The sequence below is a fragment of the Lynx canadensis genome, chromosome A1, assembly GCF_007474595.2.
Source record: "Lynx canadensis isolate LIC74 chromosome A1, mLynCan4.pri.v2, whole genome shotgun sequence".
Lineage (NCBI taxonomy): Eukaryota > Metazoa > Chordata > Mammalia > Carnivora > Felidae > Lynx > Lynx canadensis.
This window is the reverse complement of record NC_044303.2, coordinates 70,067,890-70,090,659: the sequence shown is the minus strand read 5'-3', so window position 1 is coordinate 70,090,659 and position 22,770 is coordinate 70,067,890. Positions and strand designations below refer to the sequence as shown.

The window sequence follows — 22,770 nt, the reverse complement described above, 5'->3', positions numbered from 1 at the left end:
ATTGTTAGCTGGTATACAGTAAGCGCTAAACAGTATTTTGCAAGAGAAATTACAGGTGCTACCTCAGCCAGATGAAATCTTTCCTTGCAAACCCAAGTCCTGAGAAACATGCGGCAGGAACGACTGCAGTGAAGCTCCAGGCCATCCCGTTGGGTCTGGGTTTTCATACCTCCCTCCTGCTTTTCAGTAAAGGCCTGGTGCAAGGACCAGCCTGAGCCCTGTGCAGCTGGCACTCAGCTCGCTTTGCTGGGTCTTTGGGAGACAGTAGTAAGAGCACTTTATCTGAAGGATAAGTAGGCAGAGCATCATTTGGTCCTGCTGTTTTTTCTAGAAGGCAGGGCACCACTGCAGTGAAACGGGGCTTCGAATACTGCAAACGGGCCTGTTTGTGTGTTCATCAAAAGCATGTGTTCCTGAGTGGGTTTTGTATTTCACTGGAGAGTGGCTGTCCCCAGTCTGGTGATGAAAGCTGGTGTGTGGGCTACATCAGGCAGGGTCCCATCTGGACACAGAAGGCATACTCGGAATAGAAGCGATTTTTCAAACACACACACACACACACACCATTTAGAACAGGACAGAGCCAGGGGCGCCTGGGTGGCTCAGTTGGTTAAGTGTCCGACCTCAGCTCGGGTCATGACCTCACGGTCTGTGAGTTCAAGCCCCGAGTCGGGCTCTGTGCTGACAGCTCAGAGCCTGGAGTCTGCTTTGGATTCTGTGTCTCCCTCTCTCTCTGCCCCTACCCCACGCATGCGCGCGCGCTCTCTCTCTCTCTCTCAAAAATAAATAAACATTAAAAAAAAAAAGAAAAGGTGGGTCAGGGCGCCTGGGTGGCTCAGTTGGTTGAGCCTCAGACTCTTGATTTTGGCTTAGGTCATGATCTCTGGTTCATGAGTTTGAGCCCTGCATCAGGCTCTGCACTGACAGTGTGGAGCTAGCTTGGGATTCTCTCTCCCCTCTGCCCCTTCCCCACCCTCCCTCTTTCTCTCCCTGAAAATAAATAAACTTATTTTAAAAAAATTTAAGGTTTATTCATTTTTCAGAGACAGAGACAGAGTGTGAGTAAGAAAGGCGCAGAGAGAGAGGGAGACACAGAATCAGAAGCAGGCTCCAGGCTCTGAGCTGTCAGCACAGGGCCCGACACAGGGCTCGAACTCACAGACCATGAGATCATGACCTGAGCTGAAGTCAGACGCTTAACTGACTGAGCCACCCAGGCACCCCTAAATAAACTTATTTTTTAAATTAAAAAAAAAAGGGGGGGAGGCAGGGAGGCATAAATGACAGTGCAGGTACCCGGAGTAATGACTTCAGTGGTCTCCCCCATGGGAAGTGGTATAAAACTGTGACCAGAACCTGGGAGGAGAGTTGTGTGGGGAGGGCCTCCTTCGGAGGAGCCTCCACTGTCCCCTGAGGATGGAGCAGTCTGAGGTGACATATGGGGAAGGAGGCAGGGAAGGAACACCCTGACCCTCTGGTCTCCTGCCCAGGCTTCCCATTGGCCAAGCCACGTGGGGGGTCGGGAACCCGGGAGAGACTGATGAAGCGCGCGCAGGGCAGCGTCTCCGGCAGAAGGAGGTTAGAGCCTGGACGGGCAGGTGGAACTAATGAGGGGCAGAGCCGGGATCCAAACACTGGACTTGGTGATGGCTACGACCATGGCTTGGGAGCACTTGTTCGATCAACAAACATTTGATTCCCACCCTGTGGGAGGCGGCAGCATCTTCCCTGAATGATGCGTCAGACCTGGGCGGGGGCCCCAACAGGTGGGCTGTCGGAGGGAGGCTGGCTCACCCTCAGCCACAGCTGGAAGGCAACAGGTGCGAGGTTCAATCACACGTCTGCCCCCCCATGCCCACGTTCTGCCCCTCAAAGCAGCCCCTTCCCACCAGCAAGTCTAACTAGGGAGAAAATCAGGCTATTCGTGGAACAATGTCCTTCCAGAACTTTATAGATGTCAGGAGTTGGGACCGGAGCCCTGTGAGGCCAGCACAGGTCATTTCCCGCCTTAGGACAAGGATTGAAATAGCACCCCTGATCCTAAGTGGGCGACAGTGAGACCGTCTGGAGTGTGGTTGGGGAAGTGCCAACGCCCACGGCACAGCGTGACCAGAATCAGGAAGTGAGGCCCCCGCCCGTGAAGGAGAGGGGTCTCGACCACCGCATGGGTCTGGGCCAAGAGCGGAGTTCCTCAGGCCGGGCTGCGGTTTTGTTTATTGTGGGCTGGGGCTCGGGGCTCGCACAGAATGAAAATCCGAGGCGGCAGGGCCAGCGTCTGTGATGGGACAGCAGGCACGGAGTGTCTCTGCGGAGCTCGGGGCCAGCGAGGTGATCAGAACTACTCATGCAGATCAGTCCGGCAACTGGACATCACAGCCTGCGGGTGGTTCTCACGGGGATGTCCCTGAACCGGCGGGGACATCGGCTTGGGACTTGTGAGAAATGCAGGCTCAGGGGGCCACCCCAGAGTCAGCAGCTGTGGGCATGGGGCTCGGCGACCTGTTCTCCCAAGGAGGTCGATTCTGAGGCACATTCGTGGGGTCACAGATTCAGAATGGAGGTGGGGGGGTGCTCGCGGGCCCCTGAAAACAAAGGACTCTAAGATGCGGTCAGTGGAAGCCAGGGAGGGGGAGGGATGATTCCCCATGGAGAGGGGCCCTGCATGTGACAGACACAGATAAGAACAAGCCGTGTGTAAGTGCAGGGAGCGGTGCCACACAGTGTGAAGACTCGAACCAGGGAATGGGTCAGCTCTCCTCAAAATTCAGGGGAGGCCAGGGCAGGAGCATAAAGGGTTCGCCTAAGATCTAGAAAGTCGAGTCAACGGCCCTTGGTTTGCACTGGCTTACTTGGAGTCTCACCTTTTTTTCTTCTTGCTCTTCTAATTCCTTCTTGTGACAATAAGGCCCCGCAATGTGGTAGGTCCTGGGAAAGATGCTGGGGATGGGGAGGTGGACACCCCTGGAGGGGAGGCAGAAATACAAACCGGTATTCCACTCTGGGAGAATCGGGAGGCAGAGGGGGCTAGTGCGGGTCGTGTCGTGGCAAGAGTTACAACAGGTGTAGGAAGGGGCAGGGGCCGTTCCTGAGTCACTGTCTCGTGCGTTACCATCTTTGAGTGGGCGCCCAACGTGCTCAGCAAACGGGTAGCTGGGTGTCATGCGAGCCCTGCCCCGTGCATGCAGAAGGGGCTGGAAGAGAGGCCGGAACAGGTAATGGGAATGGTGGCTGAGTCCTCACTGTGTTAGACACCCTGAAGCATTTCATATTCCCACTATTTAATCCTCACCCAACCCCACTGACCTCGTGAGATAGTAAAGGACAAGCGGAAATGTTTGGTCTTCACCCTGTGGGCGATGGGCAGCCTTTGAAGTGTTTTCAGGAGGAAATGGTCTTGGCGCTATTCTCGAAGCCTCTGACTCTCAATTCTGACCGCAATGAAACTGCCTGAGGAGCTAATTAAAAGAAAATCTGATGCCAGGTCCCGCTCCCAGAGAAGGCTGGAGCTGTCTGGACAGCACATCTGACCTCCCTGAAAAGTCAGAGGGTCTGAGTTGAGACTCTGCAGGAAGTGTTTTCATTACTTGACTTTAATAGTGGCATTTTGTTTTTCTTTCAGGAATGTCCAGATCACAGGTGAGTGTTTTTTTTCCTTCTCTACAGAGCTTTGTTTTGTCTGATATGCTCCTAAATGTTCACAGCTGTGCTCCCTTCGCTTAAAAATGCCCGTCACCGGGGCGCCTGGGTGGCGCAGTCGGTTAAACGTCCGACTTCAGCCAGGTCACGATCTCGCGGTCCGTGAGTTCGAGCCCCGCGTCAGGCTCTGGGCTGATGGCTCGGAGCCTGGAGCCTGTTTCCGATTCTGTGTCTCCCTCTCTCTCTGCCCCTCCCCCGTTCATGCTCTGTCTCTCTCTGTCCCAAAAATAAATAAACGTTGAAAAAAAAAATTAAAAAAAAAAAATGCCCGTCACAGGGACACCTGGTTGGCTCAGTCGGATAAGCGTCTGACTTCGGCTCAGGTCGTGATCCCACGGTTCGTGGGTTCAAGCCCTGCGTCGAGTTCTCTGCTGACAGCTCAGAGCCTGGAGCCTGCTTCGGATTCTGTGTGTCTCTCTCTCTGCCCCTCTCCTGCTCATGCTGTGTCTCTCTTTGTCTCTCAAAAATAAATAAACATTTAAAAAAAAATTTTTTTTAATTCCTATTATATACTTGTGTCATTGGTGCGGGGACAATCCTGAGTTTTTTCTTTAGGACATGGTGTGTCTCGTTTTTCTCAAAATAACAATAAAACCAGATGCTTTATTTCACTGTCGTCTCTGTGTGGAGTGCAAGGGGTGAAACATTTTTTAAATTCTTAATTCCACCTCTGGACAGTCACTGACAAGTTGCTAAATGTGCATCAGCTACTTTCCATGCTGTTAGCGCTCACTCGTGAACACGGGCCAGTGGGGGGCGTGTTTCAATCCCACACCGTTTGTTTTCATCAGGGCTGCTTCGGTTACCCCCTGAGCATCTTCTTCATCGTGGTCAATGAGTTCTGTGAAAGATTTTCCTACTATGGAATGAGAGGTAACCATTCTCACCCTCCCTCCCCGGAGTGAAGAACCTGACTTACCACAGCTCCTGACTTTGTCTCCCCTCTCGCCCCGCCCCCTGCCCTCTGCAAAAAGCGCTCCTGATTCTGTACTTCAGACGGTTCATTGGATGGGACGATAATCTGTCCACGGCCATCTACCACACGTTTGTGGCTCTGTGCTACCTGACGCCCATTCTTGGCGCGCTGATCGCGGACTCCTGGCTGGGAAAGTTCAAGTGAGTATTTGCACCTTCCTTGTTAAGAAACAAGCCAAGAAGTAATTGCAGCTTTGTGGTTTGGGATGATGGATGGTGGGAACAAGGAATCAAGACCCATAAAACTCTTAGGAGAGCGTGTCGGGCGCTGTTTCCGCTCAGATCATATGCCGGGTCTAGCACCGTGCCTGGCGTTTGGCAGTGTGAATGCAGGTAGCCCTGGTAGGTTCTTTCCTTCCTCCAAACAGTGGTGACATCTCTGTCTCCTCTTGAAATAGTAGCAGGGATACTATCTATCATTAATCACGTGTGAGGCGCAGAGTTAAGGTCTAGAGAACAAAGAAGCTCCCTAATGTGTGTGCCGGCTGCCGAAAGGCTCACACTGCTCTCTGGGCGGGGAGGATGTGGGGCATTCATCCAATTCTACAGGATCAGCTCCACGAGTGCCCCCAATAGACGGTTACTGAGAAGTCCCCAGGACTTAATGAGCAAGGAAGTGGAGGTTCTTCTGGGCCAAATTCACTGATTCTCTCTCTGTCTCTCTCTGCTCCCCCCACCCCAGCTCGCACACTCTCTCTCCCTTTCTCTCAAAATAAATAAACTTAAATTGTTTTTAACTTGAAATTTGTAGTACCTGCTATAAATCTAACAAAACCACAAAATGAGAGTTGGGAAATCCTAGGAGTGATTTTCTTTTTTTCAATTCAGGAGGTAAAATACTTAGATAACTTGGAAAACACAAATGAACTCACTGTACATTCAATACAATATAAAAATAACTGGGGCGCCTGGGTGGCTCAGTCGGTTAAGCATCCGACTTCGGCTCAGGTCATGATCTCGCGGTTTGTGAGTTCGAGCCCTGCGTAGGGGGCTCAGAACCTGGAGCCTGCTTCAGATTGTGTGTCTCCCTCTGTCTCTGCCCCAACCCACTCACACTCTGTCTCTGTCTTTCTTAAAATTAAACATTAAAAAAAAATTTGGTACATAATTAATGGCCCACTCCTGGCCAAATATTGTTATCAGGCACAAGATAAGTATCTCTTACTTTTGAAGATAGACGGACTCAGCAGTTAGGTGAAAGGAAACACTGAGTTTTTCAAGTAATTCAGAGATGAAACCCATCTTCCGCCCCTTCCCCTGGCTCCAGCCAATGTGACTTACACGTGCATGCTGGGCAACAAATTCTCCAGCAGGCTGCCTTTCTAGGAGTTAACAGTTCTTGTTTTTGTTTTTCGTTTTGTTGTTTGAAGAGTTCCCAGTGGTACTCAAGTTTGAGAAACAAGTACACAATGGCTGGCGTCTTGTCTTTTGAAGCAGGAGGCCTTTCTGTGGGAGGGAAGGAAGTGGGCTCCTACCATGCAGTTAACTTAGGTTCTCTTAACCCCTCTCAACACAGGACGATCGTGTCGCTGTCCATCGTGTACACAATCGGACAGGCGGTGATTTCAGTCAGTTCCATTAATGACCTCACAGACTTCGACCATGACGGAATCCCTGACAACCTCCCCACACATGTGTGAGTTGACACCTGCTGCCCTCCCCCACCCCCACCCCCCGCCACTGGTGGCTTACTCCGTGCTCTAATTTTTCATCTTTTTTCCTTGAACTTCACCGTAAGTGCAAGGAGGTCTTTCCTCCCTCATCAGCATAGAGGAAGCTTTTTCGTTGACTAAGAGTTGGGTCTATGTATGTCACCATTCTAGCAGCTGTCTGGAGCCACTGCTCACTCGATGCCTTGCTGTCTCGGGTACATGTCACACGACACACGGTCAGCGCCCGGAATACTTGTGTTAATCTTGATCTTCCTCCCAGGGACAGAACTCCCACAGACCTTGATCCCTAATCGTGCCAGGTTTCCTCAAGACTCTGTGCCTTTGGGTGTCTCCTCGTACCATACTTCCGCTTATTTTTCAGTAATTCAGTTTCAGAGATATTTATTGCAGCCCTGTGTTCTGAGTTCTTGATGGAAAGTGCCGTTGACAAACGCTCCTCTGTGAGACTAATTTCCCATCACTACAGTCTGGCCTTATAAAAACGTATTTTGTTTCTGGTTCTTGTGCTTCCGTTCCTTGATCTATGAGTAACGTATCGTATGGGTTGGGGAAATATCACTGATATTCAAATTGGTTTCTGCAATTCCGGCGTTTCTGGTTTGTTAGCCAATCGGATTGCTGTTTAGACCCGGTCCCTTGCTGCAACACCCTCGGTGCCCACAGAGAACTGCGCTGGTGGGAGGGAGTGGTTGTATGACCGGGTCAGGAGCTCACACTTCCAATGTCTGAGTCCCAGCTACTCACAAAGGAGCTGTAAGACCTGTGCAGCTCATCTTCCCCAGGCCTCAGTTTTCTCTTCTATGGTATCAATTAAGAACATGGACTTTGGAGCCAGCCTAACTGGTTCAAATTCTGGCTATGCCCTTTACTAGTTGTGGGATCTTGAGCACATTTCTTAACCTCTGTGCCTAGGCTTCCTCACTTTAACTAGTGCCTACCTCGTGTGGCAGTTTTGTGCCTTAATCTGGGTAAAGGACCCACAGCATGGCCTGGCAAGTGGTAAGTATTCAAGAAAGCTTAGTCTCTTCGGGTATTTCATGGAGTTCATATTCAAGCATACCTACAGCTCTCACTAGAGGGCCCGGTACATCATATCCAACCGGCCATGTTTTGTTGTCATTTAAAATGTTTGGGGGTGCCTGAGTGGCTCAGTTGGCTAAGCTTCCAACTTCAGCTCGGGTCATGATCTCACTGCTGGTGAGTTTGAGTCCCGCGTCAGGCTCTGTGCTGACAGCTCAGAGCCTGGAGCCTGCTTCAGATTCTGTGTCTCCCCCTCTCTCTGCCCCTCCCCTGCTCACACTCTGTCTCTCTCTCTCTCTCTCAAAAATAATAAACATAAAAAAATTAAAAATTTTTTTGAATATTTGTTTATTTTTGAGACGGAGAGAGACAGAGCATGAGTGGGGAAGGGGCAGAGAGGGAGACACAGAATCTGAAGCAGGCTCCAGGCTCTGAGCTGTCAGCACAGAGCCCAACATGGGGCTCGAACCCATGAACCGCTAGATCATGACCTGAGCCTAAGTTAGACAACCGATTGAGCCCCCCAGGTGCCTCTAAACATAAAAAAATTTTAAAAATAAATAAAAATAAAAGAGTGATAGCACTGAGCACAAGTTTATTAAGAGGCAAACAAAAAAAGTGCTTCAGCCAGTTAATTCAAGAAGAGGAGCATGATTTTTTTTAAGTTTTATTTATTTAACTAAACTCTACACCCAACATGGGGCTTGAACTCACAACCCCGAGATCAAGAGTCACACGCTCTTCTGACTGAGCCAGCCAGGAGCCCTAAGATGAGCAGATTTAAAAAAAATTTTTTTTAACATTTATTTATTTTTGAGACAGAGAGAGACAGAGCATGAACAGGAAGGGGCAGAGAGAGAGGGAGACACAGAATCTGAAATGGGCTCCAGGCTCTGAGCTGTCAGCACAGAGCCCGATGCGGGGCTCGAATTCACGGACCATTGAGATCATGACCTGAGCCGAAGTCGGACGCTTAACCCTCTAAGCCACCCAGGCGCCCCTGAGCAGATTTTTTAAAGGAATTTTTCAATGTGCAGTATCTTCCTTGACTTTATAGTTTCCTAAGATATTTGTTAGAATTTTAAAGTAATATTTGCAAACAAGAAGATTTGGAGTAAACCCTTACAAAGCTTGAAATTTGGGGGTGCTTGAGTAGCTCAGTCAGTTCAGTGTCCAACTCTTGATTTCAGCTAAGGTCATATCTCATGGTTTGTGAGTTCAAACCCCCCACTGGGCTCTGTGCTGACAGCGTGGAGCCTGCTTGGAATTCTCTCTCTCTCTCTCTCTCTCTCTCTCTCTCTCTCTCTCTCTCTCTCTCTTTCTCTGCCCCTCCCCAGCTTGTGCATGTGCTCATGCTCTCTCTCTCTCTCAAAATAAATAAATAAACTTAAAAAAAATTTTTTAAAAACCTGAAATTTGTAGTACCTACTATAAATCTAACAAAACTACAAAATGGGAGTTGGTAAGTTCCATGAGTGATTTTTTTTTCAATTCAGGAGGTAAAATACATAGACTTGGAAAATACAAGGGAAGTAAAAATAACTAAGCCTTAATTCCCTCCATTATTACAAATAATCTCTTCTATCATTGTAAAAGATTATAGTAGTAAATCTTTCGTTCTGCCTCTTTCCAGTCTTCTGTACTTTGTAAACAAGTTAAGATCATACCACATAACCTGATACTCTGCTTTGCATTTAAATTGTCTTTTTCCATGGCTTTTCATGACTATTATGATTCTATTATGATTGTACTAGACACAGTGCACACAGACACATTTTACCTACCCATTCTTTTACTGAAAACGGTACGAGCTACAAAAGAATTCCATACATAAATCCTTGTCCAGTATTCAAGCTGTTGCTTTAAGTTTTTTAAATATACATACAAGTTTGTTAACAGAGAGAGTAATAATGATTTCAGGAATAGAATGCAGTGATTCATCACTTACATGTAACACCCAGTGCTCATCCCAACAAGTGCCCTTCTTAATGCCCCTCACCCATTTAGCCCATCCCCCCCACAACCCCTCCAGCAACCCCCAGTTTGTTCTCTGTATTTAAGAGTCTCTTATGGTTTGTCTCCCTCTCTGTTTTCGTATTATTTTTTGCTTCTCTTCCCTTACGTTCATCTGTTTTGTATCTTAAATTCCACATATGAGTGAAGTCATATGATACTTGTCTTTCTCTGACTGACTAATGTCACGTAGCATAATACCCTCTAGCTCCATCCACATCGTTGCAGATGGCAAGATTTCATTCTTTTGGATCAAGTACTCCATGACTTCTTTATCCAGTCATCCGTCGATGGACATTTGGGCTCTTTCTATACTTTGGCTATTGTCGATAGTGCTGCTATGAACATTGGGGTGCATGAACCCCTTCAAAACAGCACACCTGTGTCCTTTGGATAAATACTTAGTAGTGTAATTGCTGGGTTGCGAGGTAGCTTTATTTTCAACTTTCTGAGGAACCTCCATACTGTTTTCCAGAGTGGCTGCACCAGTTTGCATTCCCCCCAGCAGTGCAAAAGTGTTCCTCTTTCTCTGCATCCTCACCAACATCTGTCATTTCCTGAGTTGTTAATTTTAGCCATTCTGACAGATGTGAGCTGGTATCTCATTGTGGATTTGATTTGTATCTCCCTGCTAATGAGTTTGTTGAACATTTTTTCATGTGTCAGTTGGCCATCTGGATGTCTTCTTTAGAAAAATGTCTATTCATGTCTTTTGCCCATTTCTTCACTGGATTATTTGGTATTTGGATGTTGAGTTTGATAGATTCTTTACAGATTTTGGATACTAACCCTTTATCTGATGTGTCATTTGTAAATATCTTCTCCCATTCCCTTGGTTGCCTTTTAGATTTGCTGATTGTTTCTTTCACCATGCTGAAACTTTTTATCTTGATGAGGTCCCAATAGTTCATTTTTGCTTTTGTTTCCCTTGCCTCTGGAGACATGTCAAGTAAGAAGTTGCTGCGGCCAAGATCAAAGAGGTTGTTGCCTGTTTTCTCCTCTAGGATTTTGATGGCTTCAAGACTTATGTTTAGGTCTTTCATGCATTTTGAGTTTATTTTTGTGTCTGGTATAAGAAAGTGGTTCAGGTTCATTCTTCTGCATGTCACCGTCCAGTTTTCCCAATACCATTTGCTGAAGAACCCATCTTTTTTCCATTGGATATTCTTTCCTCTTTGTCAAAGATTAGTTGGCCATACATTTGTGGGTCTATTATGGGTTCTCTATTCTGTTCCATTGATCTGTGTGTCTTTTTTGTGCCAGTACCATACGGTCTTGATGATTACAGCTTTGTAATATAGCTTGAAATCCAGAATTGTGATACCTCCAGCTTTGGTTTTCTTTTTCAGGATAGCTTTGGCTATTCAGGTTTTTTTCTGGTTCCATACAAATTTAGGATTGTTTGTTCTAGCTCTGTGAAGAATGCTGGTGTTATCTTGATAGGGATTGCATTGAATATGTAGATTGCTTTGGGCAGAATCGACATTTTAACAATATTTGTTCTTCCAGTCCATGAGCATGGAATGTTTTTCCATTTTTTTGTGTCTTCTTCAGTTTATTTCACAAGCTTTCTATAATTTTCAGTGTATAGATTTTTCACCTCTGTGGTTAACTCTATTCCTAGGTATTTTATGATTTTTGGTGCAGTTGTAAATAGAATAGATTCCTTAATTTTTCCTTCTGCTGCTTCATTATTGGTGTATAGAAATGCAACCAATTTCTGTGCTTTGATTTTATATCCTGTAACTTTGCTGAATTCACGGATCAGTTCTAGCAGTTTGTGGAGTCTTTTGGGTTTTCCACATAGAGTATCATGTCATCTGCAAAGAGTGAGAGTTTGACTTCCTCCTTGCGAATTTGGATGCCTTTTATTTCTTTGTGTTGTCTGAATGCTGAGGCTAGGATTTCCAACACTATGTTGAATAACAGTGGTGAGAGTGGACATCCTTGTCGTGTTCCTGACCTTAGGGGGAAAGCTCTCAGTTTTTCCCCGTTGAGGATGATATTAGCAGTGGATCTTTTGTGAATAGCTTTTATGATCTTGGGTTTTTATCAAGAAAGGATGCTGTACTTTGTCAAATGCTTTCTCTGCATCTCTTGAGAAGATCAAAAGATAGTAGATTATGGTAGTAATGTTAAGGCCCATGAATTCAAATTTCATTCTGCTATCAAGACTGTATTCCTGTGAATTATCTTCTCAAACAGGTTGAGTCCCTTCTCTGTGTTTAACTACTGTGAGATTGTGATTTATAATAAGAAATACATATTCAATCTTCCCTGTTTTGGGAACAGAGCTCCTAAAACCCTTGGAATTCCCTAAGTGATGAGAATGGTGAACTATCTCTTGTTATGTTGATGAGGTGACTTTGGGGACCTGGCTAAGGATGGAGCCTGGTTGCCAAAAGAACCAATCATGTGACTAGAGAATTGGAACTTTCATTCCCACCCCCTGACCTCCAGGGAGGGGGAGACGGCCTGGAGATTGAGTTAATATCCAGAGGCCAATGATTTAATCAAGCATGCCTATGTAAGGAAGCCTCCATAAAAACCCAAAAGACAGGGTTGGAAGAGCTTCCAGGTTGGTAGGCACAGGGAGGTACGGGGACAGAGGCACCCTGGAGAGGGCGTGGGAGCTCCGTGCCCCTTCCCACCTATTTTGTCCTGTGCATTTCTTCCACTTGAGTGCTCCCAAGTTATATCCTCTTATGATAAATTGGTGATCTAGTAAGTAAAGTGTTTCCTGAGTTCTGTGAGCAGCTCCAGCAAGTTAATTGAACCCTACAGGGAGGTCGTTTATACTGATTTATAGCCAGTAGGTCAGAAGTACAGGCAACAACCTGGGATTGTGACTTGTATCTGAAGTTCAAGGAGATGGTCTTTGGAACTTCCAATATGTAGCTTATCAGTCAGAAGCACAGGTGACAACCTAGGCTTGCCTGTGGTGCCTGAAGTCGGGGGGAAGGCAGCCTTATAGGACTGAGCCCTTAACCTGTGGAATTTTTTTTAAATTATTTTTTTTAGTATTATTTTTTGTCAAGTTAGCTAACATACAGTGTGTACAGTGTGCTCTTGGCCTCAGGAGTAGATTCCCATGATACACCACTTACATAAAACACCCAGTGCTCATCCCAACAAGTGCCACCTTCGATGCCCATCACCCATTTCACTCTCTTTCACCCTCAGTTTGTTCTCTGTTTTTAAAAGTCTCTTATGGGTTTCCTCCCTCTCTGTAACCATATGTTTTTTTTTTCTTTCCCTTCCCCCATGGTCTTCCATGAAGTTTCTCAACTTCCACATATGAGTGAAAACATGATATCTTTCTCTGACTGACGTATTTCACTCAGCATGATGCCCTCCAGTTCCATCCATGTAGTTGCAGATGGCAAGACTTCATTCTGTTTCATTGCTCAGTAGTACTCCATTGTATATATGTACCACATCTTTATCCAGTCATCATTTGATGGACACTTGGGCTCTTTCCATGATTTGGCTGTTGTTGAAAGCGCTGCTATAAACATTGGGGTACATGTGTCCCTATGCATCAGGACTCCTGTATCCCTTGGATAAATTCCCAGCAGTGCTGTTGCTGGGTCGTATGAGCTGTGGAATCTGATACTGTCTCCGGGTAGAGAGTGTCAGAATTGCTTTGAATTGTAGGACACCCAGCCGGTGGCCATGAATTGTTTATTGTTAGTATGGGGATTCCCCTCCCTACATTGGAAATTGGGCCCAGGAACCCAAATAGAACCACTGTCCCTGGTCCTCTGAGGGAAATTAGAGGACAGAGAGACTCCTGCTTTGAAGAATCTCACATTTCTGCAATATCCCCTCTCCTTTCCCTAGGGCACTGTCCATGATTGGCCTGGCCCTGATAGCTCTGGGAACCGGAGGAATAAAGCCCTGTGTGTCTGCGTTTGGTGGAGACCAGTTCGAAGAGGGCCAGGTGAGATCATGTGCCTTCACAGAAACTACATAAAACAAATATAAACATCCAGGAATTATTCCACAGACACCAAGTCTGTTCTCCATTTGATTCTTTTCAAGGACCGATCATCAGCCACATTTGATCAGTTGATATATAACCAAAGTCATGTTGTAACCTTATCCTGTTAATTACAGGAAAAACAAAGAAACCGATTCTTTTCCATCTTTTATTTGGCCATTAATGCTGGAAGCTTGCTTTCTACTATCATCACTCCCATGCTCAGAGGTAAGACATATCCGGTTTTCTTTTTTTGAATTATGGGGAGAAAGTCAGGTGGCAAGTTTAAGTCCTTGTTTTGTTTGTTTGTTTTGTCCCTCTTTTCTCCCATTACGCTTCCGCTGTCCGATACTTCGAAATCCAGAAAATGAGCTTCGTGTCGTTTCTAATCCTATTTGACTCCTTTATCCCAAAGACCACTGAAGAATCTAAAACACCCCTAGCATGGCAATAATTTTTTCTAAGTTTTTATTAATGCAAAGTCTTTATTCACGGTAAGAGAGAAGGCAAGAAAGAGGTGCTGTCTGGCAACCAGACCTGGATGGGTCATACTTGGCATTTGTGCCTTTGGGCACAAATTTGTGCTCCCCAGCAATATGCAATGAGTTGGGAAGAATTTAGTGGCAACATTTTATTCTTTGCCTTCCTCTCATCTCAACTATTTCTTGTTGGTTTTTTTTTTTTAGATTTTTTAAATGTTTATTTAGTTTTGAGAGAGAGAGAGAGAGAGAGAGAGAGCAGGGGCGGGACAGAGAGAGAGGGAGACACAGAATCCGAAGCAGGCTCCAGGCTCTGAGCTGTCAGCACAGGACCTGACGCGGGGCTCAAACCCACAAACCGTGAGATCATGACCTGAGCAGAAGTTGGATGTTTAATCGACTGAGCCACCCAGGTACCCCTTAGCTATTTCTAAAAGAACTTCCCGGGATGGAGAAGGAGACAGCAGCTGTCAAGAGCACTCAGGTATTTGTGTTTGCTGACACTCCACTGAGAGTCTGTGAATTTTCCACCTGAAGGGACTATCCGGGGACAGATTAGACCAAAACAACCCTGTGGTGTCCACACTGCAAATCAGATTCAATGATGAAAGAAAATATTTTGTGGGGATTTATGTATTTCTGCCTGGAGTAGTAGTTTGAAGATGACCCTTAAATCCCATTCCAACTTGTTTTGTATAAACATTTAATAGCTTTGGGGCACCTGGCTGGCTCAGTCCATAGAACATCCGACTTTTGACCTCAGGGTTGTGAGTTCAAGCCCCACATTGGGCATGGAGCCTACTTAAAAAAATAATAATAAAGATACTTTATTCTTTCATTATGTTCCCTCACCTCCCCCACTTCCAGCTTCTAGTAGAATATGTACTTATGCATGTTTGAATTACAGAATGTGTTAAAGGATAATTTTAAAGGTAAAATCCTAGCTCTCACACAAATATAAAATGAGCATGTGCTGAGATTTTATATGACTGATTAATTAGTGAAGAAACTGGAGGAACACTGCTACAATCAGCTCCAATAAGGATTTGAACAACAGAGATGTACGCTCTTCCCAGAGGGAAGAGTGAGTTTGCATTGCCACGAACAGAATCATTTGGACAGCTATGAACAGGAAACATTTGCGTGACTCTCAATTTTCTACGAGTTAACTTCTTTCTCTACCGAATTGTGAAGCGGTTAGTCAGTCAAAGACAAAGTCAAACCCCTTTCGGATCAGATTATTCCTGGAGGCTCCATTTCATTGAAAGAATTTCTAGGGGACCCTGGGTGGCTCAGTCGGTTAAATGTCCAACTCTTGATATTAGCTCAGGTCGTGATCTCATGGTCATGAGATCGAGTCCCATGTCAGGCTGAGCACGGAGCCTGCTTGGGATTTTCTCCCTCCCTCTCTCTCTGCTCCTCCCCCACTCGTGCTCATGCTCTCTCTCAAAATAAATAAATAAACATTTTTTAAAAAAAGAAAAAGGAATGGCCAATAATCTCTACTTCTCCTTCCAGAGTCTTAATTTTTTTTTCTCACCAATCCTAGGATTTCAGAGCTAGAATGGATCTGCAGTCAGAGGTTAGAAAACTATGGCTGATGGGCCAAATCCAGAAATCTGGACAAGACCATCGATTTGTCTATTGTCCATGACTGCTTTCACCTTACAAAGTCAAGGTCGAGTAGTTGGGACAGAGACTGAATGGTCCACAAAGCCTAGAATATTTACTTCCAGCTCTTCACAGAAAACTTTGTTGACCCCTGCCCTGGGCCATCTAATTGTTTTTTAAATAGCATGAATTCAGGGACACACACTCTTGATTTTCCAGGGTACTTTCGATTTTATTTACTGGGTCCCCTGTCTTCAAGTTATTGGATCCAGGTCACTTTTATCTCTCCCTCCAAGAAAATCCATATAAGGATTCCCACTGAGTTTGGCTTGGCCAGTGTCAGACATCTATTTAGGGGCTAAGATTAGAACCTATGTTCGTCTCTTGCTCTTTCTACTACAAAGCTGCTGGGCTCAGCAGGCAATGAAATCGATAAAGCAAATGGATAAGTCTAGAACATCAAGTAAAAGCAATATGTAATAACCAGTTAGGGATTTTTAAAAAAATGATAACCATATATGAGCATTAAAAATGCCATAATGAGGGGCACCTGGGTAGTTCAGTTGGTTAAGCATCCAAGTTCTGCTCAGGTCATGATCTCACAGTTTGTGAGTTCGAGTCCTACATCAGGCTCTGTACTGACAGCTCAGAGCCCGGAGCCTGCTTCCGATTCTGTGTCTCCTTCTCTCTCTGTCCCTCCCCTGCTCATGCTCTTTCTCTCGGTCTCAAAAATAAATAAACATTAAAAAATAAGATTATAAAAAAATGCTATAATGAATTTTAATCTTATAATTTCTCCCCAGTTCAACAATGTGGAATTCACAGTAAACAAGCTTGCTACCCACTGGCATTTGGGGTCCCTGCTGCTCTCATGGCCATAGCTCTGAGTAAGTAGAAATCAGTTGAATTAGTACAATCCTATAATCAGGTCAGACCCTCACATTAATTATTGTGACCAATTTTTTAAAACTTCATGGAATAAATTATAATAATAATTCCCGTGCTCTGAACATTCAAACAAAGTAGAGTTGGCATATTACTTCAGAGGAAATGAGATCAAACAAGAGTTTACAGGAAATGGGATCAACTGAGTTGGGCTCTGAAAAGTTTGACACTATTTAGGCAGATTTAAGGTGAAAAGTGACAGAATCTATTAGACTAGATGGCCCCATGACCGAACGCTTTTGCTCTTATCAACGTGTGCTCGTCTCCAGCTTGCCTCAAGACCCGGCAGCCTGGTCCAGTTAGCGTTTAAATACTTCCAGTGAACATCCAGGTTTCCATAATACATCATCTCGAAATGGTTCTACCAGAGTATCTTCCCGTTGGGAGGAATATATGTGTCTGTTAGATACATTCATTCACACATTAGTTCTTGGCCCTGGCTTTTTAGGAAGTGTGGACAGTTTTGCCCTAGGATAGTCTACATTGAAAGATGGCAGGTGTCTTCGTTTCCTGGGACCACCGTGACAAAACACTACAGATCGGGTGGCTTCATTAGAAATGTATTTATCATCTCACAGCTCTGGAGGTGGGGAATCCAAAATCAACATGGCGAGAGGGCCCTGCTCCCTCTGAAGTTACTGAGAGGGATCTCTTCCAGGCCTCTCTTCTGCCTCTGGTAGTTCCCTGGCCTGATGCAGCACAATGCCAGTCTGCCTGTGGCCTTCCCCTGTGTGCACATCTGTGTCCAAATTTGCGCTTTTTTGTAAGGCCACCAGTCATATTGGAGTAGGAGCCACCTGAATGACCTCATCTTAACTCGATCTTCTGCAAAGGCTGTATTTCCAAATGAGGTCACATTCTGAGGTACTGGGGGTAAGGACTTCAGCATCTTCTGGGGGCGGGGGGTGGTGGGGGTGGGGGACACGATTCAACCTGTAACGGTAGTACAAGCAGGAAACAGAGCCCAATACGCATCTCAGGCCTTTGCAGCTTCCCACTCAAATGAGAAAGTGCTGGCACTATTACTTTCTCTGACTTTTTTTCAGGTCTTCATAGAGTCAATTATGCCCCCTCTTAACCCTGTTTGTTCAGCTTGTAGCAAATTAGCTTCACCCTTACATCCAAGCCAGAATTCAGTATTTTCCCTTTTTTTTTCTGTGTCCATTTCCTTCCATAATTGTTTAAATACTGCCACACTCCCCTAAAAAGCCCATATATACCTACTCCTCTCCGATTCTGCATAAGGAGATAAAAAAGGATCTCAAAAGCTGTTGTTCGAGGCCAGACGCTGTAGTCAGTTGGCATTAGGTAAATTGTCATTTAGTTTGCATGGGTCATTCTTACATCATACAATGTTTCTCGAATGGAAGAATTGAGAATAGGCCAAATTCTATGCATCAATGCTGTCTCTTGAAGTTTCTTTCAGCAGCAATCTTGTGCTTGAATTAGGCTTAAGTTAATCAGAAGCTTAAAGATTAAAATATTTGTTGGTAAAACAGAGTAGACTCCATCTATGGGTATCTCTGCTATCTCTGGATTAAGGAAGACTGGCATCGGGTGAGGATTCAAGTATATTTCTCTTTATTCAACCATAAAGAACACCTATAACACAGGCACATACTTGGACATATGCTTTGAGAGGTAGCACTTCTCAAAATCTCAGGCCCTCTTAAATTGAGGAAATTAAGTGGCATTCCATCAACCCATCGGTGCTTTTAAATGATTAAACTGTGGTATTGGACAATCAGAAATCCTCATACGGTACTGGGTTTCCAGAGTCTCCTGAAGGAATGCTTTTTCTATTTTTACAATATGCCTTTTCTAGGAAGATCCATGGAATAATTGCCTTATTGTAAAAGTGCTTTAACTGTGTAAAACTGTAGCCGCAGATGCAAAAATTTACCACTGTTTTTCTGTACCGTGACCACGGAATGAACTCTACCACACATGATTAAGTAAGGTTTTAACAAACTAGTTTCTTCCTTTTTCTGAAGATTTATTAAAAAAGAAGAAACTCTTCTGCCACTGCAATCAGAAAATTAAAGCTGTTTTTTGTCTTTATAGAATTATGCACTGATCTGTTACGTGAAAGCACTTACTCCTTTGTCTCCCTATGCTTAAGAATAAAACTTGCACTTAAATAGCCGTATGGAGCGTCTGTGAGCCACCCCAAAATGTGGGAAGTGGACAGTAATAGGCTCCAATGTTTGTATATGACAGCACAAATATACCACCGCTCAAAGCTTCTGTGATTGTTAGGATCAAAAGCACTTTCCAAACTGGGACATAGGAAGGCAAGCCCATTCTGTGAGTAATCCCAGTATTTCCAAAATAAGGTTGTATCTCAAATAAAAACACGTCTTCTAGGTCACAGGTAGTTCTGTCAAACGCCTTGTTAACGTCTTCTTTTGCCTTCCCAGTTGTGTTCGTCATTGGCAGTGGAATGTACAAGAAGTTTCAGCCCCAGGGTAATGTCATGGCTAAAGTTGTCAAGTGCATTGGTGTAAGTATTTCAGTAGCTTTCTCTGTCAGTGATATTTAGCCACCCCAGAACCTTCTACCTCCTTCAAATTAAAATGCAATGAAGCATTGACTTTTCTTTATTTTTTTAAGTTTATTTGTTTGTTTTGAGAGAGAGAGAGAGACAGACAGAGAGACAGCATGAGCGGGGAGGGGCAGAGAGAGGGAAAGAGAGCTTCCCAAACAGGCTCCTCACTGTCAGTACAGAGCCTGACGTGGAGCTCAAACTCACGAACTGTGAGATCATGACCTGAGCCAATACCAAGAGTCAGACACTTAGCCAACTGAGCCACCCAGGTGCTCCAACATTGACTTCTCTTTAAACATTTTCTTAATGTTCTTAACTATTTTGGTAATTAAAGTTTCTTATAAAACTGACCAAATGGAAAAGGACACAAACTGAACTCAAAAAGGGAGGGATAGAAATGGCTCTTGAACCTTCGAATTAGATCGGTAGTCAAAGAAAGGCAAAGCAGAGTGACTGTTCAGCTATCACGCTGGCTAACCATGGCTGATGCGGGTCAGGAAGAGTGAAACGGAAGTGGAGAGGCGCAGTTTGATGCTGCATCTCAAGGGTCTGGAGTGTCAGTAATGCTACTTTCAGAATTAAGACTAAGAAAATCACTTTTTAAAATGAACACACAAAATGAACACAGATTCATGTAGAAGATTATCAATGTCATATTTATAACAGCAAAATTTTATAACACAAAATTGCAGGAGAACAGTGCTTAACTTGTAGTAGATGTAGCCATGCTATGCAGCCATCGGAAGTCTTGTTTCCAAAGACAATTTGGTGACAGGAACATGCAGAATATGGTTTCTTCCATGTGCATCAACGTGATGTACATGCATACAGGCACATTTAAAGGTAGGAAAGGGGTGCCTGGGTGGCTCAGTCAGCTAAGCATCTGAATTCAGATCAGGTCATAATCTCAAGGCTCGTGAGTTTGAGACCCACATCAGGCTCTGTGCTGACAGCTCAGAGCCTAGAGCCTGCTTCAGATTCTGTGTCTCCTTCTCTTTCTGCCCCTTCCCCACTAGCATTCTGTCTCTCTCTCAAAAATAAATAAACATTAAAAATTTTTTAATGATAATAAATTAATTAAAAAAAATAAAGGCAGGAAATAAATGTTATTGTCGATCTATACTGTCCAGCATGATAGCCACTAGCCTCATGTGGCTCTTAAACATTTGAAATGTGTCATGTGCAACTCAGAACAGAATTTTAAATTAGATTTCATTCAAATTAATTTAAATTACACAATTTCCTATATATCGCTATATTATATTGTGAGTTCTCCCTTTTTTTTTTAATGTTTATTTTTGAAGAGTGCAAGTGGGTTAGGGGCAGAGAGGGAGACACAGAATCCGAAGCAGACTCCAGGCTCTGAGCTGTCAGCACAGAGCCTGACGCGGGGCTCGAACCCACGGACCGCGAGATCATGACCTGAGCTGAAGTCGGACGCTTAACTGACCGAGCCACCCAGGTGCTCCTTCACTCTTAAATTTTAATGGGACACCTCGCTGGCTCAGTCTGTGCAGCATGCAACTCTTGGACTCAGGGTTGTAAGTTTGAACCCCATGTTGGGTGTATTACTTAAAAAAAAATCTTTTAAAAAATTTATTTTATTATTATTACTTTCACTCTTACACTTTAAAACTGATACTCAGTTCAGTGAGTGGAAAACTTTTAAGTATATTTGGAACAACTTAGGTATATAAATTTAGTTTTTCAAACATAAATTTATGAAAAGTAAATATAAATCAAATAGTTCTGATAAAAATTGATCATGTTCTGTAAGTATAAAATATGCCCCGGGTTTTGAAGACTTGGTATGAAAAAAGAAATATAGAAATTCTCATCGATTGTAATATTTAATATTATTAATTTATTAATAATTGTTTAAATAATTATTGATTTAATATTAATGTTATTCTTATTATATATTAAGATCATATGTAAGATCATTTGGATTTATTGGATTAAATAATATATAACATATTTAAAATGAATTTTACCTGTTTCCCTGTTACTTTTTTTTTTTACATTTATATATATTTTTTATTTTAATTCTAGTACAGTTAACATAGTGTTATATTAGTTTCAGGTGTATCCCTGTTATTTTTTTTCAAATTTTTATTTAAATTCTAGTTAGTTAACATGCAGTGCAGTTTGGGTTTCCAGAATAGGATTTGGTGATTCGTATCTTACATACAACACCCAGTGCTCATCACAATACCCTTACTACCCATTACCATTTAGCCCATCCCCCTGCCCACCTCCCCTCCAACAACCCTCAGTTCTCTATCTTTAGGAGTCTCTCCAGGGGCGCCTGGGTGGCTCAGTCGGTTAAGTGTCTGACTTCAGCTCAGGTCATGATCTCAGGGTTTGTGAGTTCGAGCCCCGCGTCAGGCTCTGTGATGACAGCTCAGAACCTGGAGCTTGCCTCGGATTCTGTGTCTCCCTCTGTCTCTGCCCCTCCCCTACTCATGCTCTGTCTCTCTCTGTCTCAAAAATAAATAAACATTAAAAAGAAAATTAAAAAAAAAGAGTCTCTCCTGGTTTGTTTCCCTCTTCCCCCCCCCACATGTTCATCTGTTTTGTTCTTAAATTCCACAGATGAGCGAAATCATATGGTGTTTGTCTTTCTCTGATTGACTTAGATCCCTGTTACTTTGTACTATGGCCAGCAGAAAACCGAACTCACAAATGGCATACATTATATTTCTCTTGAATGCTCCTCTCTAGAGGGCCCAGAGAGTCAAGTAGTAAGAATATGACTTTGTTTACCCCACTCAAAGGCTCATAGTTAGAAAGAGATTAGGAATAAATGCAGGTTCTTTTAGCATCATCATTACACAAGTTTATACGATACATACGTTGCTTCTCTCACAAACACAGCTTTCCATTAAAGGCAGTTGCATTGAAATGTGTTTCCCTCATAAAGTAATCGGTTCTGTTTTGAAATGTGATTTTCCTTCCTTCCTTCAGTTTGCCCTCAAAAATAGGTTTAAGCATCGGAGTAAGGAGTTTCCCAAGAGGGAGCACTGGCTGGACTGGGCTAAAGAGAAATATGATGTGAGTGACCGTTATCGCTGCAGTTTTCTTGGGGTCTTCCTCCAGCACGGGGACAGCCACAGTGGCGGTTCGTATGATTAAGGCCACGTGGACAAAATTATCAGTTGTATCCTTGTAAACCTGACTAGTGTTTTGAACAAGACTATGCAAGAATGTGTGTTAATGTCGAGAAGAGCTTGATAAACGGTGGGTATAGCTGCAAACAACATTATCTTTTCATAGGTTTTCATTTGGTAGAATCGGTTATTAATTATGCGTGATTGTGGTCACGTAACCAGTGTGAAAACAGAAGAATCAGTGAACAGTGGTGATGAGGGTTACATTCATTGGAATTACATTTAAATTCTAGTAATATGCCTTTTATTTATTTAGTTTATAGTTTATTTTTATGTATTTTGAGAGAGAGATAGAGAGCAAGCGGGGGAGGGGCACAGAGAGAGGAAGACAGAATCCCAAGCAGGCTCCATGCTGTCATCGCATGGATGCGGGGCTTGAACTCACGAACTGTGAGATCATGACCTGAGCTGAAGTCTAGTTGGACGCTTATCCGACTGAGCCACCCAGGTGCCCCTAGTAAGATGCCTTTTATTTTATTTTTTTTTAATTTTTTTTTTAACGTTTATTCACCTTTGAGACAGAGAGAGACAGAGCATGAACAGGGGAGGGGCAGAGAGAGAGAGGGAGACACAGAATCTGAAACAGGCTCCAGGCTCTGAGCTGTCAGCACAGAGACCAACGCGGGGCTCGAACTCACGGACCGTGAGATCATGACCT

The 22,770-nt window shown here is 44.1% G+C and overlaps 1 protein-coding gene across 1 annotated transcript in view; it reads left to right on the top strand.

The window, feature by feature from the left end:
* The window catches only part of SLC15A1 (solute carrier family 15 member 1), a 46,918-nt gene that overhangs the window by 1,881 nt on the left and 22,267 nt on the right, over window positions 1–22,770 (top strand). Inside the window, exons 3-12 of the mRNA XM_032593627.1 lie at window positions 2,046–2,195; window positions 3,620–3,636; window positions 4,488–4,569; window positions 4,671–4,812; window positions 6,188–6,307; window positions 13,221–13,320; window positions 13,497–13,587; window positions 16,253–16,336; window positions 18,815–18,897; window positions 21,910–21,996. Coding sequence (XP_032449518.1) covers window positions 2,046–2,195; window positions 3,620–3,636; window positions 4,488–4,569; window positions 4,671–4,812; window positions 6,188–6,307; window positions 13,221–13,320; window positions 13,497–13,587; window positions 16,253–16,336; window positions 18,815–18,897; window positions 21,910–21,996 — 956 coding nt within the window. The remainder of the gene's footprint in view (window positions 1–2,045; window positions 2,196–3,619; window positions 3,637–4,487; window positions 4,570–4,670; window positions 4,813–6,187; window positions 6,308–13,220; window positions 13,321–13,496; window positions 13,588–16,252; window positions 16,337–18,814; window positions 18,898–21,909; window positions 21,997–22,770) is intronic.